Raw genomic sequence first — 20,063 nt, forward strand, 5'->3', positions numbered from 1 at the left:
AAATGGCATGCTGAGAAGCCCCATTGATTAATAGGAAATGTGGTTAAAGTTCATTCTTTCAAGAAAAAAATTAAGAAAAAAGAGAACTTTCTAAATCTTGAGAAATACTAAATGTTTTCAAAGTATTTCTGCGTTAAAATGTAAGCTGGAGCATTTTAAAATAGACGATGTATGCTCAGCTTTGTTAAGCTAGACGAGAATGGAAACAGAGGGGTCAGGTATATGGAGTGAGCCAAGACGGTGATTTAGTAGGACAGGTTTTCCATAAAAGCATGTGATTGGGAACTACATTTCTCTATAAATCTGTGATATATTTCAAATACTAATGTGTAATATCGCTACTTCTGTATCAATCTATTGATATATAATCATGTAATACATTTCTCCTGCGAATGTGGCTACATATTTTTTGCTTTAGATACTGCCCTGCAAATTCATGCATACGGGTAATAGTTCTTAGTAGGAGGCAATAGAGCATGTAAACAGACAACATAGCACATAATGAAGCTCAGGGAGAACAAATTTTATCACCAAATGTCAGTCAGCCAACCCCCCTTCTAGATGATTTCCTTAGATATATTAGATAAACGAATAAAATATTTCTAAGTATGACAAAATAAATATTGATGTTTTTAAATATTTTATCTGAAATTCAATGGAAATGAGCTTTGCCTGCCTCTCAGGGCATGGCAACGTGTGTAACATGATGTTTTTCTCTTACGCACCTTATCACACTGTCTACGTGCAATCTTCTTCCCGCTATCACTATTCATTTTTCATGTGCCAAGTATTCATTAATCCTTTAACCTCAGTAGGTAGAAACCAGTTTTTCTCTGCAGAACACTCAGTGCTGGGAAATTGTTGCTCCCTGTTCCAAGTGGTTAAAAAGGACGCATGTTAATACTGGTGTTTTTTATTGATAAATCTGAATATACGCTATGCATCTATCCAGGGAATGTTTCCAGTGGTGCTCTATAGTAGCCTGCTTCCTATGCGATTGCATATTTTACCTTTTAAAATAAGCGTTACAATGTTGACTTTTGACTTGGGTAAGATCTTCTGAAATCTAATGAATCACATATGTAACTTATGGTGAGTTGTTGGGACTGGTTCTGTATCTAAAGTAATAATATAAGGAAATACATTACTTGGGTCACCAGACTGTCTTTTAACTCTATGCTCACTTTTCTCCAGAGAAAATGGTTAGACTGGAGGCAAAATTATAATAGCAAATCATACCTAATCCCCTTTATAGCTTGTGGAGACATATATTTATATAGACTGCAAGGCAGACTTCTGTTTGTATCCATTTTAACATTTCTTATTTGCTATTTTTCTTTTTCTTTTTTTTTTTAACCTTGTGGAAATAAAGGTACGATGCAGGGACAAATAGTGAGGGGGTTACGTTACCTACACCGCTTATGCCAAAAGGCGGCAGAGGACCAGTTACCGGGAGAAGACACGAAGCGATGCACAGATGTATTTCAGGCAGTTGGCATGAAATCCGCTAAGGGGACAAACATTGGTTCTGGTTCTTCTGGCTTCCTCGGTAAATACTGTGTAGAGCAGCAAACATTAGTTTGTATTTACTGACAGTAATAGCGTTTTAGCAGTAATTATTTACCTGAGCTCAGCCTGCCTTTCTGTGTACATACATAAGCTACACAGGCTTTTACAAATACACACGACGGGCCGACCTACCAGCCAAGGGATCCCTCTTTTTGCATTCTGTTTACCAAATTATCGTTATGAGCGGGATCCTCTGGAGCTGTTGAGCTTGAGTTTGAGGAGAAGGAGGGGTAGGGACCCATAAAGAACTTGCCATTTTCTACCAGCTCCAGCCATAGCTTTCAGGGTCCAGCACAGCACCCTGACTATTCACAAGGCTATTAAGCTTCCTTAAATTGAATCCCCCCAGAACATTGCCCAGAAACCAGCTTAGCAGCCAGGGCTGGTCAAAGCTCACCTGCCGCCAGGCCACAGCATGTTTGCTTCATGCACCAAGAAAACCACGGGGGAGGAGGCAGAAAGCAGCCGCATCAGCTTTACATGAACAAAAGGCTCTCCCAAGGCGAGGAAATCCCAAGGCAACCCCTCCTGCCGGCTTAATAGCTTTGAGGCTGGCCCAGGCATGGGCCAGCATCTTTCCACCAAAATAGTTTGCTGTGTAAACACCTATGTGTAAAAACACTTTTGAAAAAAAAGTTTAACATCAACTCTCCTATGAAGACAGGCTGAGAGAGTTGGGGTTGTTCAGCCTGGAGAAGAGAAGGCTCCAGGGAGACCTTACCGCAGCCTTCCAGGACTTAAAGGGGGCTTATAAGAAAGATGGGGACAGAATTTTTATCAGGACCTGTAGCAATAGGACAAGGGGTAATAGTTTTAAACTAAAAGAGAGGAGATTTAGACTAGATCCAAGGAAGAAATTCTTCTCAGTGAGGGTGGTGAAACCCTGTCACAGGTTGCCCCGAGAGGTTGGTAGATGCCCCATCCCTGGGAACATTCCAGGTCAGGCTGGATGGGGCTTTGAGCAACCTGCTCTAGTTGAAGGTGTCCCTGCTCATGGCAGGGGTGTTGGACTAGATGACCTTTAAAGGTCCCTTCCAACCCAAACTGTTCTATGTTTTATATTTTTGTTTCCTAAGGTTTTTAAAGTTCTTCTTTCAAAAACATAATGAATAATAAAAGAAGTTTATGTTTTAAACAAACTTTAACATTTTGGAATCTGTTTCCCTGTATGTTGTTACTGAAGCCTTTACAGCCCAGCATCTGCAGCCCTTTCAGGCGAAAAGTCTTCCCATAAAGGAACCTCTCCGTTCGCAGCGGTGCGACCAACTTACGCGCTGTCCTCCACGCAAAAAAAAAAAAAACCCACACCACCCCACTCGCGTACTTCTCAGCGTGCCCAGCGAAGGAAAAAACCAACCCAAACCCAACCCGAAGGGAAACGTTTGCCGCGCTCAGCCCCGCCAGGTAACGGCGGGGGCCCGCCGCCCGCCCCCCCCGTGCCCCGCCGGCAGCGCGGCCCCGGGGCGGCGCCGCCCGCCCCGCGCCTCAGGCCCCGGCCTCGGCCCCCGCCCCGCAGAGGCCGCCTGCCCTGCCCGCCGCTCCCCCGGGGCTGTGTCGGCCCTCCCGGCGCCGCCGCCGTGTCCTGTGTGTGGGGACGCACTCCCCTCGGCGTCCCCATCGCCTTGTCCCCACCGGGCTCCCCTCAGCGCCGCCACCGCCCCCCCCGGACCTCCCCTCAGCGACCCCCCCCGGGCCTCCCCCACCGCCCCGGTAACCTGTCCGGCCCCGCCCCGGCCCCCCCCCCGGCGCCCCCGCCGCCGGCCCCGCCCTGCCCCTCCCCTCGGCGCCCCGCTGCCCTGCCCCCCCGCCGCCGGGGCCGGGTGGGGGGCGGCGCGGCCGGGCGTTCCCGTCCCCACGCCCCCGGGGCGGGGCGGGGCGGGCGGTGCACCGGGCGCCGGGGCGGCCGAGGGGCGGGGGCGCGGCCCCTCCCCCCCCCCCCCCCCCGCCCGGCTGCCGGTGGGGGCGGGGAGGCGCCGCATGCCAACGACGCCACCGGCGCCCGTCGCGGCCGGGAGCTGGGGAGGGGGACACCGGTCGGGACCGGGCCCTTTGTTTGAGTGGCCGGTGGGGTGTCGGCGGCCCCACCGCGAGGCGAGGCGAGGCGAGGCGGCGCCGGGAACCTCCACCCCCGGCCCACCCTGCCCCGGGCCCATCATGTGACGCGGGTAAGTCGTCGGCGAGCGCCGCCGTTCCCCGGGCTGCCCCCATTCATTTCCCGGGGAAGGCGGCGAGCCCGGCCGCCGGCTGCCTCCGCCTGCCCCCGGTGCGGCACTGCCCGCGGAGAGCCGGGCGGGCGGACAGAGAGAGCGGGGACCCCGTGTCAGGGGGAGGACGCAGTTTTCTCCTGCTCCGCCGCTTCTGCCTCAGGTCTGTGCCGATTCCCTTTCTTACCGGGATAAACGGCTAACGTCTGTATGCTTTGCTGCTGCTGTCCCAATCAGCTTTCTTTTAGGGGAAAAAAAAATCTATACTGAAGTTTAATAAAAAAAAAACAAAACAGCGGGGGCAGGGTGCCCCCCCCCTTCCCTCAGCGCCGCCGGGGCGAGCCGGGGGTTAACGGCGGTGCCCTCCCGCCCTCCATCCCTTCATCCCTTCCTCCATCCCTCCTCTCCCTCCCTCCATCCCTCCCGGTGCCCCGGCGGGGCCGCCCCCGCCGTCGGCTCGAACTTTTCCCTCAACTTTCTCGCTGAGGCTTTTGGGGGGGGGGCGGGGGTGGAGGTGGGGGGCGGTGAAAAAAAGAGGGAGGAAAAAAATAAAAAGCGATAAGCGAAGGAGCGAGTTGGGAGCGCCCAGCCCTTTGTGCTGGCCGGCTACCCCCCCCCGCCCCGGCGGCCGCGGTGCCCCTGTGTCTTTTGGGGGCAGCGGGGGAAAAAAAAATAAAATTAAATATATAAAAAAAAAAGACAAATATTAAAGAACAAGAGTGTAACGCTATATGGGGGGGGGGGAAATCTGAGTGTAACGCTGTAGGGAGAGGGAGAACTCCCCAAAATCGGACTGTAACGCTATATTACGTTCTACAAAAATAATTATGTGCTGTAAAATAAATACTTGCTCTCTCCAGAAGTCGGCTGGCGTGGCTTGGGGAGCAGACCGCCGGTATTTTCGTTAAAAAGCGTGTGCCCGGAGCGGCTGCCGGGAGATGGTTGCCCCATGGCATCGGTGTTGCCCGGTGAAGCCCCACTGGAAGCTTTTCCGCTCCTGCTTCGCCTGGGTAAATGCTTTGGGATGAAATTTGGGCTCCTGTCCGCCTGCCCGCCCCCCCCAAATCCCGCACCGCCCCTAACGGGATTTCGAGGGGGAGGCAGATAGGAGCAACCAGATGGGTTATTTTATATTTCTCTCCCCCCCCCCCCCCCCCCCCCCCCGCCATGGTTTGCAGGGATATGATGCTCTGCTCCAGACCAGCGGGGTTTGGGTTTTTTTCCTGGATTTTTGGCGTGGCGTTCGCTCCGCGGAGGAGCTGGCATGGAAAAATAGCCATTTTACGCGGTTAGGGAGCAGGTACGAGCGGTTTGGTAGGAGGCACCGAAGAGAAGTTCACTTGCGTCGGGGTTTATATCGAGCTTGTAAAATCCTGCTAGCTTTTGGCAGTCCCCTTCCCCCTGAATAAGTAAGTAAACAAGATTATTTTTTTTAATTATCCATCGTGAAATAAATGGCATTCTTCCCCCCTTTATTATTTTTTTTTCTTGATTTTTCCCTTTTTGTCTCGCCACGGCAGGTAGATATGCGCGGCAACTTTGCGAGGCTGCTTTATATAGCGCTGGCATATGGGCTCCATTTTCTGCTTTCTGGTTGGTCTACAACTCTGAAATGTACAGGAACGGCAAAGTGGTCTTAGCGTGGGATTAGTAACTGTGATGAATAGGTCACAGATGGGGCGATAGGAGCATTTTATTAATGACGTAAGGCTGCATAAACCGAGTGCGCGTATTTATTTATTTATTCATTTAAAATATTGTTCATGCAGGGGGTGGGGGGGGAGAATATCTTTCTAATGGGACGTAATCAACTTGAAACACCGCCGTCTGCAAGCCGGCCTGTCACCGATCGTCACAAACCGACCATGCGTGGCGAAGGAAACGTTGCATGCCGTTTTTTTTTTTTTTTAATGTGGTGTTTGGTGGTTTGTTGTGTGTGGGTTGTTGTTTTTGGTTTTTTTTCCTCCCCCTCTCCCCATGCTGCCTGAGGCTTTGGCAGCCGGTCGGTCAGCGCTGCCGGCGGGTGCCCGGGCTGGAGCCTGGTGGTATGACATCACCGACTCGGCGGCCGGGGCGCAGCACCCAAGCGCACCCCTCTTGGCCCCTCCCCGGGCCAGCACCCCACACCCGCTCACCCCCCCTGCATCCGGAGCAACCGTGGTGGTATTTTCCTCCTTTTTTTCCCTTTTATTCCCCCCCCGCTTCTTTTCCTGTGTCTGGTACCTGGAATGGGGAGGAGAGCAGGCTGGGGAGCACCTTTCTTTAGGCAAACCTTCTCATTAAGATACTTGCAGCTTTACAAGGTGGCCTGGGCTTCCCTCTCCCTCTTCCCCCCCCCCCCTTATTCCCCCCCCCAGTTCATGGAGTAGTCAATAGCATTTTAAGAGGGCTGCAGAAAAAGGAGGCTTTCTGAGGAGGAGATGTGCCATGGGGCATTTCATGAGTGATTGCACATGTGCTGGAGGGGCTGGGAAGGCGTTTAGGATGTGGGAGATGCTGTTTGGTTTCTCCTCCTGATAGTGAGGCAGTATCAGACATGTAAAGAAGGGGGGATGGGAAATGAGGTGTTTTTAATTATCTCCCCCCCCCCCCAATACTTAGTGGTAATATATCCAGGCCTTCCTGCGGAAAAAACTTTGCTGGAAAGGCCCCCGAGAGCCCATGAAGACTGCGTGTTAACAACTTTTAAAAATAAACTTTAAGATTCCAGGACAGGCTAGTGGTGGAGTCCTCTGCCAGCTGTTTCTGTCGGGATGAGCCGGACCTGTGCGTGGGCGAGCGGAGTTTTACCTCGGGCGAGGGGAGGCCGAAATGCGGCGGGGCTGACACCAGCTCTTCCTCCCCCAGGAGACGGAAGAGTGGGGTCAGCGAAGGGTTTGGGCTGCGAAGCCCCGCGGTAGCGACCACCTTCCGCCTCACCCAGCCCAAGGTGGTGGGTGACAGCACCTGCCGTAACCAAATAGAAGTACGACCGTGCTTTTGAGGAAAATGGGCCCTGCCTCTCCCGGGTGCTGGGGGAGCTCCCTGCCGCAGCGCGGGCTTGCAGGAGGTCTGCGTCATTCGGTGCTCGAAGGGTGTCCCGTTGTTTAGATTTTGGGTGGTTCATGAAATAAAGGGAAGGTGTGTGCCTCTTCTCATCACCGGGTGGATGATGTCTGCTTACTCTAGCCTTCCCATGACTGTAGTGCTGTAGCCGCCGTGCTTCGGGCTGCTGGCTTGCCTCCATGAGCCTTGCACGGCCGCTGGCGCCATTTTTTAGGATGGCCAACCTCCTTGCTCCTTCCTTCGGTAGGTGTCATTTGCATTGCATAACAGGTCTCGTCAGTACAAGGTTGGTTTTGGCCAAGTCTTTGTTCCACTCAAGTAACAATACGAGGTGTTTGTATATTAATAGAGCTGGGGAAATACTTATTTTTACCCAAGTGTTTTGCCTGTGGCTTTTGAAGTATTGTATCTTGATTTATTTTGTTGGGGGAGGATTGTGGTTTGCCTTTCCTTGACGTAACTACAAAATGAAACAAAAAAAAATTAATTTCTTGAAATGGAAATGTCATTTTTTAGAAAAGCTGAAATGGATGCAGCACCGAGACTTTGACCTTCTCAGCTCCTGACTAGTGGTTGTTTACTACAGCTGCAGCTGTGCGTCTTTGAAAGAGGAGGAGCTGCAAACACAAGCATGCTCACTTTCCCCAGCTAAGAGGAAAGCATATAATGAGCGTGCTGTTTCAAAGTGAGATGTAAAGAAAAGTATTGAGCAGTCGGGTTGTGGCTTTTCCTTTCCTTTTGTGCAAGGTGTGCTGTGTTCGGTAAGACAAATTTTGAGTCTTGGAAGTGCAAATGTGAAAGCATGAAATGACTATACTTCCTATGCAGTGGAAAAAGAAATTAATTCTTTAAATTAAATGCATGCTTACGCTGGAAAAGAGAAGTGCTTTTGCACTGTAGTACTAAGGATACTTTCAACATTGTTCGGCAGTGGAAAAAGCTGCCTGTAACCTTACCCCATGTTCTGCAACTGAACTTTAGACAGTCTCTTGCTTCAACTGAATGATGGTTTGTTTTTTTTTTTAAGTCGGTACTAAATGAAGAAAAAAAAAAAAATCCCAGAGCAACAAGAGCTATATTTGAGGATTCAGTGTCAAAATGATTGTTTTCATTTATAGCTAGGCATAGAGCTATGTTGACAAACTTGACTGGAGCATTGACTGGGCCTAATACATGTATTACTTCTGTTTTTACTGTTGCAAAAGTGGTTAAAATCAGACCAACCTGAGCGATAGTTGTGCGGTCTCTTTTGGTTTATAAACATTTAAAAAAATAAATAAACAAACTCCAACAAACCAAACCCAAAAACCAGCACTAAACTGTGCTAGTGGTGCTGTGTTTGCATTTGGAAGCTCTTTTCTGTGCAGAAGGTCTGCTTAGACTTGGTGCCCTAAAATCTGTGAACTTTCTCATGCTTCTGCAAAGTTTGGTGTGACTGGTAGGTTTGAAGTTTGTTCCGAGTCTGTGCTCTCATGTTTGCTCCCGAGTAATAACTATAATAGAAAAATGGTAGAGTATTCTTTAATTAGTTTTATTTACTTTTTGTCAGTGGAGAATTCTTAAAATAATACTGAGAGACAGAAGGAAGAGGAAAAATGAACATGGCTTTGCCAAAAAGTCTGTATATCTACATTGTATGTAACGCTGGGCTTGTGTTCAGTGTAAAACCTCGTGGTATTAGTCAGAAAGCATGATCTAGATTCTGATCTAAACCAAAATCAAATGATAATATGCAAATATCTTGCATTTATGTCTACTGCAGAATGATGTGTTTTGATTTGCAGAAGGCGACTTTAAATGATGGTGTGCCTTGGTCCTATTTCTGTCACTTCCCGCATTTTTGGGAAGGGATGGTGGCATGAGCCATCCCAGTGTTTCTCAACTGAAATATATGGCAAAACTTGGGAGTGAATATATGAAGTCATGTGAAATATATTCAGGGACTCCGTGCTTCATACTCGCGATGTTTCTTCATGCACTCCACACGTGTGCACATCAGCTTCTGTGTCAGAGGAGCCCCTTCAGCTGCAGGTACAAGGGCAGGACTTGTCTAGGTGTTGGCTTGCTGATTATTCCTCCCTTTTTTTTTTTGTTTTAGTTTTTTCAAGTTCAGTAAAATCATAGGGATGCAAAAGCTAAAATTGTGTGTCTTAGGGTCAAGGGAGATCCCTTGACTAAAGGCTATTAAAAAGTAAATGCTCACTGACATTGAATAAAGTTTGCCAAGACCATTGCACACTGGTATTTCCTACCCTCTGAATGCAGTCCTAGCAATGTCTGGGTTTTTTTTTGTTTTTTTTCTTTTAATCTGGTTTATTTATTTGTTCATAGATTTTTTTTTTATTATTATTTTTTTTATTTCTTGAAACAAATGCCCTCATGTGCAATGTTGTTCATCCTTTTGTAGGTCGCTGGTAGTGCTGGCGTTGACAGGCGTTGGAATTGCAGCGCAGACCAGCACCACTTGAGTTAAGGAATGTCTGGTTAGCAGTAGCAAGCTTTTGTCCTCTCTGTGAACCAGCCTCCAGGACAGGAACGAAGCACTCTCTTTGCTAATGGCTGGCAGGGTGTTTGCTACATAGCAGAGTGATGATGGGACTCAAAAATCCTGAGCTTTGCTCCTGGCTGTGGGGCGAGCGTGTTCTCCTCGTTCAAACATAGAACTACCAAATGCATGACCTTGGACATCAGCGCCACAAAGAGGATAATTAATCAGATGATGTATCCTGTTGGGAGACCTGAGTTCTGGTCTTGGTTTTGTCAGATGTCACCTCAGACAACCACTTCATTACCCTCTCTGTAAGATGGTAAGCAGTGACCCTAATTCCTAATTAGCGTGGGGCATTGTACAGTGGTCAGAGCTGCGAGGAGCACAAGGCTATGCATGCTAACGCTGATCCTCCTGCTGGCTGCCTAAATAGTTGCTTTTTCTCTGCCTTGGCCAAGATGGGCTTTGCCAGTGGTGGTGTTGCATCTCTTGTCTGGAGCCTTCTGGGACCCTGACAGCAGCGATGCTGGCTGGCCGGGTCGGTGCAGGTGATGTGCAGAGGGCTCAGGCTGGCTGGAAATAAGTTCAGGTCTGTTAGCGGAGTTGGAGATGCTACCAGCGAGCTCTGGAAGCCTTCCTGAGCGTGGACGAACTGAAGTTCTCGGATATTTTGTTCGAGCCTCGACGGACTGGCGTTGACATGGATAAAGGCCTTCATCACTTCCTGGGGTTGTTTAGTCTGAAGAAGAGGAGGCTGAGAGGAAACCTTATCGCTCTCTACAACTACCTGAAAGGGGGTTGTGGCGACGAGGGTGTTGCTCTCTTCTCCCAAGTAACTAGTGATAGGACAAGAGGAAATGGCCTCAAGTTGCGCCAGGGGAGGTTTAGATTGGATATTAGGAAAAACTTCTTCACTGAGAGAGTGGTCAGGCATTGGAACAGGCTGCCCAGGGAGGTGATGGAGTCGCCATCTCTGGAAGTGTTCAAAAAACGTGTGGATGTGGCGCTTCAGGACATAGTTTAGGCAACATGGTGGCGCTGGACTAATGGTTGGACTTGATGATCTTGAAGGTCCTTTCCAACCTAGTGATTCTGTGATTCTGTAAAGGCAACTATCTAACGCCAGCAGTTTCTGTCTCTTGCTGTGGTTCCCTGAAGAAGAATCTTCCCAAACAGAATATTCTGAATGATATTTTAGCTTCTTTTCCCACTACCAAAATTGTTGAAGTGACTGGTGTGTTCTCAAAAACGTTCACATCAAACTTTGCAGAAGCAGTCACTGAGAATTTCAGCTGAAATAATTGAAGTTTGTTAAATGGAATAATGTAATATTGGAAATTTGTAACATGAATTTCAAAGAATAACTGTGACTGTTGTCATTTACCATGGATGTTACTGCTTTTTTTCTATGGGATCAGCATTTTCAGGTGGTCTGCTAAAAATGAAGGACACCTTTTACATCAGATGTGATAACATGGTGTCATCATAGGTAGCTACTGAGATACTTAGGATTAATGGTATCAGTTGCCAGTTCTTCCTAGGAAAAAAAAAAAAAGAAAACGGCTGTGAGTATTATGTAGTAACATCTGACATGAATCTGAACAGGACTTGACTTAAAATCAGAATAATATAGAAATTTTTTTTTATCTGTTTTTGAGTGTGCAGTGCTGGCATAAAACAGTTTTGAGTTAGTCTTCAAGTATGGGTTGGCAGTGCTCTAGAACAGCATGTAAAGAGCTGTGATTGATGACACTTTAAAATCTTTTTAAGTGTTGGGCAGTAGGTGGAACTCTTCCAGTTTCTTTTTTAGAGAATTGTTCAGTTGCAAGAAAATTTGGGTTAAGTGGGGAAATGAAAAGATTTCTCAAAAAAAAAAAGCTGGGGGAAACCATTCCTTTCCAGTTTCTATAAATTGATAGCAGTTACAAAGCAACTCAAAATTTTTCACTAGTTCCATCTAACCAAGGAAGTCTTTTGTATAGACAGTGCCCTACAAAATTTTGAACGGAAAAAAAGAAGAGCAAAGTGGGTTATTTTTCCCCTTTTAAAAGGGAGAGCATGCGAACTCAGTCTAGTTAGCAGGCAGATTTGGAGGTTGCTATTTCAGAAAGCATTGCCATTTTCACTTTTACTTTCCACATCTATATTCAGCTAAATCAACATTTTCTAAAATGTCTTTGACATTCGTCTAGAGTGTATATATCAATAATGATAAACCTTCTGTTTTGAGAGGTGATAGATTTGTAATTTTTGGTTGTGACTCTATTGGGATAAAGTTTACAATAGTCACATCAAACAATTGAATATAAACATAGCACAAATTGAAAAATATCATGAGATTTAGTACACTTTTTCTTCCTGGCATCTCAGCTAGTATCCAAGATGGATTTATTTTGTGCTTGCTGGAGATGTGCTCTAGGTTTCGCATGTTGCTGGATTTAGGAAGACAGTATTTCTTTTTCATTGCGATGCAAAAGAAGCATGTGGGCTAGGCAGGGATGGGAGGCTTGAGCCTATGCACGGCTATCCCAGATGCTTGCCTAAGTCAGTTCTGGTGGATAGCTGGAGTAAAATACATTCCCAAAAAGAGGAGCCTAGCTCATTCTCGTTTCAGAGGTATATGTTGAAATCATGACACCAGAATCACTCTCATGGTCAAAAGCCTGTCAGAAAACCTCTCCGCTGGCTGGCAGTAAGGGAATTCTTGGATGTTTAGCTCGCACATAGAGGCGTGTGCGCTGTACTTGTTTAAAGATAGGCGAGAGGAGACCTGCTCTGCTGAAATCCTGGGAGAAGTATTTCTGGCCCTACAGTATTTGCTGGTGGTGAGGAAGGAATAGCAGTTTATGTGGACTTTTCTTGTGGCTTTTGTTATTTGGTGTTTAACCTAGCCCATGTGTAATGAGAGCTGGCACCCCCAGCGAGGCTGTGGGTTCTTACAGTAGGCACAGCACTGGGACCTTAGCGGTTTGGTACCCAAATCCTGTGGGCATAGCCCGAGGTCCATCAGCAGAAATAAAAAATACTTGCACCTTCAGATCCTTCCCAAATGTTATTGACATTCCATGTATATGTGGCTTTCATTGACCCATCTTCTTCCTTGCCTTAAAAAAAAAAAACAACAGAATTAAAGTAAAAGGAGAAAGTTTCTTCTTGTGATGAATTCTGACTGCAGTCACAGAATCACAGAACCATTAAGGTTGGAAAAGACCTTCAAGACCATCAAGTCCAACCGTTAACTCAACACCACCATGCCCACTAAACCATGTCCTGAAGCACCATGTCCATACGTTTTTTTGAACGCTTCCAGTGATGGTGACTCCATCACCTCCCTGGGCAGCCTGTTCCAATGCTTAGCCACTCTCTCAGTGAAGAAATTTTTCCTAATATCCAATCTAAACCTCCCCTGGCGCAACTTGAGGCCATTTCCTCTCGTCCTATTGCTAGTTACTTGGGAGAAGAGACCAACACCCACCTCGCCATAACCCCCTTTCAGGTAGTTGTAGAGAGCGATAAGGTCTCCCCTCAGCCTCCTCTTCTCCAGACTGAACAAGCCCAGTTTCCTCAGCCGCTCCTCATAAGACTTGTGCTCCAGACATCCCCAGCCTTTCCCTCATCCACTAGGTGTGTCACCTGGTCGTAGAAGGAAATAAGGTTGGTCAAGCAGGACCTGCCTTTCATGAACCCATGCTGACTGGGCCTGATCCCTTGGTTGTCCTTCACATGCCCTGTGAATACCCTCAAGATGAACCACTCCATAATCTGCCCCGGTACAGAGGTCAGGCTGACAGGCCTGTAGTTCCCAGGATCCTCCTTCCGGCCTTTCTCGTAGATGGGCATCACATTGGCAAGCCTCCAGTCTTCTGGGACCTCCCCTGTTAACCAGGACTGCTGATAAATGATGGAGAGTGGCTTGGCAAGCTCCTCCGACAGCCCCCTCAGTGCTCTCTGTACGGTCAATGTTGCACGTTCCCATCCATCGGTTCTCATCCCTGTGCATTTAGCTATTGCGCTGCCTTCTGCCTCTTGCCAGCAGGGCTGCCCTGCCCCTCATTGCTGTTCTCTGATATCCCCTTCCTCTTCTGTAACCCTTCTGCTGATGACCTGAATGGAACAGGATCTTGTCATTAAAAAGCTTCTTTAATTGTTATTTCCAGCCACATTTTCTGGGTCCTGGATTATTTTCAAGCTGCCTTCATTTCATGAAAAGTGTAGCAACTTTAATTACTCTTCCCTCCCCTCTCCCCATCCCTGCTTTTTCTTAAAAAACGTTTCTACTTGTACTGTTGTGCTTTCAACCTAGCCGACTGAAGAAGCCAGTGTCCCTCCATGCTATTTATAGCATATATATCTCTCTTTATCTATCTATATATGCTTAAAATTGCTACTTGCTCTGCATAAGGGATATTTTCTCAGTTGTTCAGCGCCTCAGTGGCAAACCCTCTGAGCAAGGGCTGCCTTCCTGAGAGCATGGCTTTCCGTGGCGGCTTCTGCCAGGCCAGAGAGTGGGGCAGATGAGGTGAGGATGTTCCCCTGAGTTTGGCCATGGGTGCTGGAGTGTCTTTCAGCAGACTTAGAGCGAGCCGGGGTCAGTCCTGCATCCAGGCTGGCTCCTTGGATATTACTGTGATATCATAAGTAGCATGAAAAGTCTTCTTTTCATATCAGTTAATTATTAGAAATACAAAAATAGTCAGTGGAAATATTCTCCTTGTGTTATACAATGTTAAAACTAATTCAGCAAACCTGAAAATTTTTATCTATATCAGAGAATCTGTAAAAGTAATTTTTATAGGAGGGAGCAGAAGTGAGACACATGCTACGGCAATCATTTGATATGATCTAAAACAGTAATTCCAGTCAGCGTTCGTCAGACATTATAGTGTTTTCAGTTTAAAAGTTGAACAACTAGACTGCAGCTTTTATGAAGCTTGAGGATTAGCAACCGTGTCAAGTACGGGAATTGTGTCCTAAAAGCATCTTGACGGCGCTGCAAGTGCCATAGAAGAAGCGAAGCCACGAAGCCGCGTTTAACCGACATCTAAGTTGCAAAGACTTTTAAGGATTTCTGCTTGGATGAGCAAGTTCGAATTTAGCCACAAGTACCACAATTCCATTCGTTCTCCCAGTTTGTAATATGAGACACCTGTTTTTGGAGACCTGTCTAGTGCTGTACATCTATTAGGAGGCTTCCAGTTTGAAACTGGGCTCTGAGTTCAGTGGTTTAGGAGTATTTCTAGGCTGTTTTGCTTTAGAACTATTATCCTTGCTCTTGGTGCCTGATGCAGGCTTTCCTAGCTCTCTGTACAGCAATCTTCTGCCTAAACGTGAAATCCCATGCTGAGAAGGGGATTTAATTCCCTGTGTTCTAGGCTAAAGAATAGGTTAGGTACCCCTCATAGAGGAGCGTGTAAAATACAGCTGAAGTCTGCAATGCCTTAGTGAAAAGTCTTTGAAAAGTGTGTGTTTGAGGTCTTAACAGAAGAGTGAAGCTGCATTTTGAGTTCAGTGCCATCCCGAAGGATGGTTTCAGATGATGGCTGGTTCTGTTCAGAGCCTTTAGTTGGTGGTGGACATGTTGCATTTAAGCAGATAGCAAAAAGCACGTATTGTAAAGTAAAATGAAGTTATACTTAATGGGGGGCAAGACTTAGTGAGTGAGAAGAAATACGAGATCTTAACATAGGATCAAATTGTAGATTCATTGATTTGAAGATCAGAGAAGACCATTATCGTCATCTAATTCAATTTAAATAATGCCCTTGATAGAGTATCACCTTGGCCTGCATGAAGCACGCATGGTCTCTTGGAGCTGGAACGTTTTGTGAATACACGGCTGTAATGTAGAAAACTTCATGCGATGAGGAATCAACTGTCATACAAATATGACAAGTAGGCTGTTCCAGTGGTTATAATTAATCTCTGTCCATTATTTGTACCCTGAATTTATCCATATATTTGTCTTGCAGCCACTTAACCTTGTTGTACCTCTGTCTCTTAAGTGAGTGGTCAGCCAGTCTCCTGTCAATTCCTTCTCTGTCTTCATTTTCAGAGTTTGCATAATTGAACAGTGTTTTAATTTGTGGCTGTTGAAGAGGGTGAATTGATTTAAATCATTTTGACTTTAAAGTAGCGGGCAGGAAAACCTGATTTAAACAATCAGTTTAAACCTTGTTTGGTTTCTGCAGTTGGTGATTTTCTGTTCCCAGTGACATCTTCTCGCTAAGTGGCGTTTAGCGTGGTGATACACAGCAGACAAAATAGTCTATGCAGAGTATACTCAAATTTTTAGCCGAGAGAATGCATTGTATGCATACTTACGTATTTAAGTTTGTGGAGTTAATGTTCATTTATAGAGTTTTAATTTTTGCATATTTAATATTACAATATGACTGATGCTGTGTTTCTTATTTACTAGATGATTTAATTTTACTATTGACTTTGTCAGCTGTATTTAGATAGAAATTGGAGCTTAAACTGTAGGAAACATTGTTGAAATTATTTTATTAATATTTTGATTTATTTTTAATGTGCCAGGTTACTTTAAAAATCTTATTTAAAAGTATTTGTGTTTAAAATGAACTTCTATATTAAATAAAGGGAAAAAAATGCATGGTTATTAAGAGAAGCTCATAGTTTCTGTTTAAAATATCTTTGAGAGTTTTAGAACTAGTAGGTATCACGCTTCAGCTTATTGTTTATATTAAAAAACTGGAAGAGAAAACCATATTTACCTATTTTCTTCTGCTCATGGTAGATTTTTCAACTTCTGAATGAGATAGTTTTTGGTCTGTGGTGGTTGAATAAGCTGTGAGAAAGAAGATATTCTATTAGGCATCTGCTTACTGATTAGTTTACTACATTCCAGTTTTGTTTAATCTATGATTTTTATCAGGTTAGTAGTTTCTTTGAAACTTCAACAGCAAATGAGTACTGCTTTGATGTGCTTTGATGAAAAAAGGAATGTAAATCGGTTTCATAATTTCAAATGTAATTTTGTTGAATAATGAGTCAAAATTTTTCGTTAGACCTTAGAATACCGTTACAGAAAAAAAGCCATTTCTTTACCAGGCAGGTTTTGGAGCACTGTTGGTTAGCCTGCTTCTTCTAGGACTATTAAACATTGTCCAAAGATAGGAGTAGCCATCTGTTCTCATTTTGTGAAGCTGCCTATGAAAATAACTTTTTCAAATATTTCACTTACTCTCAGCTGATGACACTGACACCTCATTTCTCAGGTGCCTTTTCAGACATATCTATTCAGTGTATTGCAACTAAAGTACGAAATAGGATGCTCGTTGGTTAGAGATACCAGCTGAGCAGAATTGCCCAGGCTCAGTGTTTGGTGTGCTTACCTTGTGCTGCGCTTCTCAAATCTTTCTGTCTCTTGCTCACTTTGTTTTTTAATTCCTGTGTTTTTCTAGGATCATTTCAAACTTAATAATGTATTTTAAGAGTGAGTAAGAGTATCAGGTGATTTGCTGAGCTCTGCTCAACTTGAGGAAGTTGTGCTCCTTTGCAGCGATCTTATCATTGAAGTCCTACTGGTACTCGAACAAACTGGAGCTCTTCCCTGTGATTACTTCATCCGTGTGGGAGAGTTTCTTCTATGCTTACGTATATACTGCTCTACTTCCTCAGTCTTCTTAAGGAGATATAACTATGTAAATAAAGCTTAATTTCTACATATTCTGACTTTAAAACTGTGATTATGGGTAACCATATTTTATAAGGAAGCCAAGCAAAAGATGGGCCTTTCTCCTTGTTTTTCTTTGCCTTCTCCCTAACTTCTTGAAATAGCAACTAAAAACCAAAGCAAGATTTAGTTTATTTTTTTTTACAGCTGTTTCATTGTATAGTTTTGTTCAGTGCGATAACTCTATTTCTTCTTGTATTTCTCCTGGAGCCAGGCAAAATGATCATAGAATAGTTTGGGTTGGAAGGCACCTTTGAAGATCATGTAGACCAACTCTCCCCACAATGAGCAGGATGCAGAGTTATCAAAAAATAGTACAATTGGAAATCTAATTCCCTTCTGCTTTCTCAAAGAGGGGAAAAGGAACCTTGTTGGCCGTGTCACTTTCTTTTTCCAAGTTGACGTAACCAGTGCAGATCCTGTGAGAAGGATCAGGGCTGGGAACAAGGACCATTGTGCAGTGTAGCCCTGTGCAGCAAGTCAGAAAACTGCAAAGTGGTGGCCAGAGGAAAGGTTTTATTAATGCTTCAAGCTTCCCGAGAGGAAAGTGAACCAGACAAAGAGCGCTAGAAATACATCCAGGCATGATGAAGAGTCTCTGACAAAGGAGTATCGCCTTGTGCTCTTGAGAGAAGTCCAAATGGGTGTTTACTTATCTGTGTTTTAAAAGGAAAGTGAAATACGTTGTTTACACACATCTAGTAAACCACTACTGCAAAACTAACTGGTCTGTGGGGAAACATCGCCTTTCTAAAAATCCAGTCAACCTCCAGTCACTTGTTACAAGTCCAAGCATTTGCTCCAGTTCCTCCTTCTGACAAACTCTTCTCCAGTGCCCAGTCTAATGTCTTGGTCTAGGCTTCCAGTGGGGTGCTTGAAGTAGGCTTGTGCTTCCCTCCATTGGGTTTAGTACTGTTCATGATTATTATGTGCTTTATGAACCTCTAGTTTATTAAGAAATAGCCCCTTACAGTCCAGCAGTGCTGTGTGAGGCTGGTGAACAGCTCTCCATGGAGCTTTTGAACTTTGTCTTCTGAGTACAGCTCTTTGCACGGCAAGGACGACATGTGAGCCTAAAGTGTTTGCAGTCATTAGCTTAAAATCTTTTCTCTGCAAAGGCTAATAATGATTTCATTTCTTACTAAGGTGGAGTTTTTAGATGATGTTCGTTGTGCTTCACCAGTAATGTTGCCCTTGCTTTCTCCATGCAATGTCTGTTAGCCTTTTTATCTTTTTTTGACTTTCAAGTTGTTTTTTTTTTTTAAATGCAGGATTAGTTTGTTGCACACAAATCTAAACGTAAAAAACAGCCATCCCCTAATTTATATTTTGATGTTATAGATGATATAGCATGTTATAGGTCCCTGGAGCCCTGAATTTCTGCTGAAGATATATTGCGGCAGTTCCTGAAAATACTGTGGTGAAGCAGTAACCCCTTGGTTTCTGGGTCGGTGCAGCAGACAGTTACCTTTGGGAAAACTTGTGGTATCTCCTAAGTTGCCATGTAGAAAACTACTCCATTTCTTCCGTTTAGGTCAGGCTGTCAGGTGCCTTTTGTGTCCTGCTCTTCTGTAACTGGGACATCTGAGGTTTGAGGTGACCATGACTTCACTTGCAGTCTAGCAGGAGGGTCCCTTGGGCTTTTTCCTTTCCTTGCACTGTGGTTGAGGGCTGTCTTTGGTACGTGTCCTTGTGTTCGTTCTGCCTCCAGGATCTTGGGAGAGTATTTCTGCTCTTTCCCATCTGTTTCTCAGTTGTGCTGTTGGACTCAATATGAGTTGCCCTTCTCTGGAATGAGGGCAGGTTGCAGGGGAGAGAAAATATTAAATTAAGTGATGGGGCCAGGACAGAAACGGTCCAAGAAAAGTAAACACGTGTGTGTGTGTGTGTGTCATTAGTAAATGGTGGCAAAAAAAAAAGCTCGTTGTTGCTCAGTGGTGACTTGAGATCTTTTGAAAACTATTTGCTGCTGAATAGGCTTTCCATGTGACATGGATTTCTCCTACTGCAGCACTACTTATTATCCACTGAAGATCTTGTCCATTACTAATATCTCAGTCATCAGGTCTGGAATGACATTTCTTATACTAGGGACAACTTTGAGACACTTTGTAAAACAGAAATTGGTTTTCACTTCTTGCCATGCAAGTTTGCGTAGCTGATGTGATGCCTGGTATGTTGTGTAAAGTGATTCTGTTACAGGGGTTCATTGTTGTTGTTTGCACAGTCTTCTGTTGTAATGTCAAAAGAGTCTCCTGGCTGCTCCTTCTAGGTTTGTTGCGAAGCTGCAGGTTTATTTTGTGTGTTGTTCTTGAATGTGGATCTTTGTAGGTTGCAGATTCGTGCTGGATGCAGTAAATTTTGTTACAGCCAAAGTCCGTGGACTCAGCTCAATGCCCGTTAGGTCAGCAGGAGGTTGAAGTGCTTCCTCGAAGGGATGATGTTTCTGTTGTTACCCTGAGCCACCAAAGAGCATCCGTGTCTTAGCCAGGATTGAGTTTCTCTGAGTGAACAAAATGCAACATCCTGAGGAACTTTGGATATGTTTTGTGTATTAAACAGTTGTCGAGGGTGTCTTGTAGGTAATGTGAGCAGATGTGAGAGTGTGATGTGTATTTTTCTAGTCTGGATTCTTCTGGTGAAACTTCAGAGTCTTTGTTTTTCAGCAAGGATGTTTGGACACATAATGCTCTTAAAGTGTATCATTTTAAAAGCACATTACCCGGCTTTTTGGAAGCAGAAGCCTTACAGAACTTCTAACAAACAGGAAAATGGATTTCTTTGTTGCTTTGATCTGTCTTCAGTGTGCAAGAGCACAAAAATACTGTTGCAGGCATTTTGTTTTAAAGTTTTAAGTCTTCACATTAATCGAAGTGGAATTCATAGGTTTGTTTTTTCTATTTAATGTCAGGCTTTATGTTTTCCTCCTCTCTTCTTCAGATAGAGATATTATGTCATTGCTGCTTTGCTGATAATCTTGCTTTTTCCAAAGATCCCATCAACAAAATTACTTTTGAGTATATTTTGTGCTCCTCATAATTTATTTCATGTCTGCAGGATG

General features: G+C 45.0%; 1 protein-coding gene across 1 annotated transcript in view; it reads left to right on the forward strand.

The window, feature by feature from the left end:
• Positions 1–3,502: 3,502 nt before the first annotated feature.
• Positions 3,503–20,063, forward strand: part of KLF12 (KLF transcription factor 12) — a 253,406-nt gene continuing 236,845 nt past the window's right edge. The window contains 2 exon segments of the mRNA XM_082009457.1: positions 3,503–3,643; positions 3,646–3,734. Of these exon segments, the coding sequence (XP_081865583.1) occupies positions 3,547–3,643; positions 3,646–3,734 (186 nt within the window). The 5' untranslated portion in view covers positions 3,503–3,546.

The sequence above is a fragment of the Phaethon aethereus genome, assembly GCF_964289735.1.
Source record: "Phaethon aethereus genome assembly, chromosome: 1".
Classification (NCBI taxonomy): domain Eukaryota; kingdom Metazoa; phylum Chordata; class Aves; order Phaethontiformes; family Phaethontidae; genus Phaethon; species Phaethon aethereus.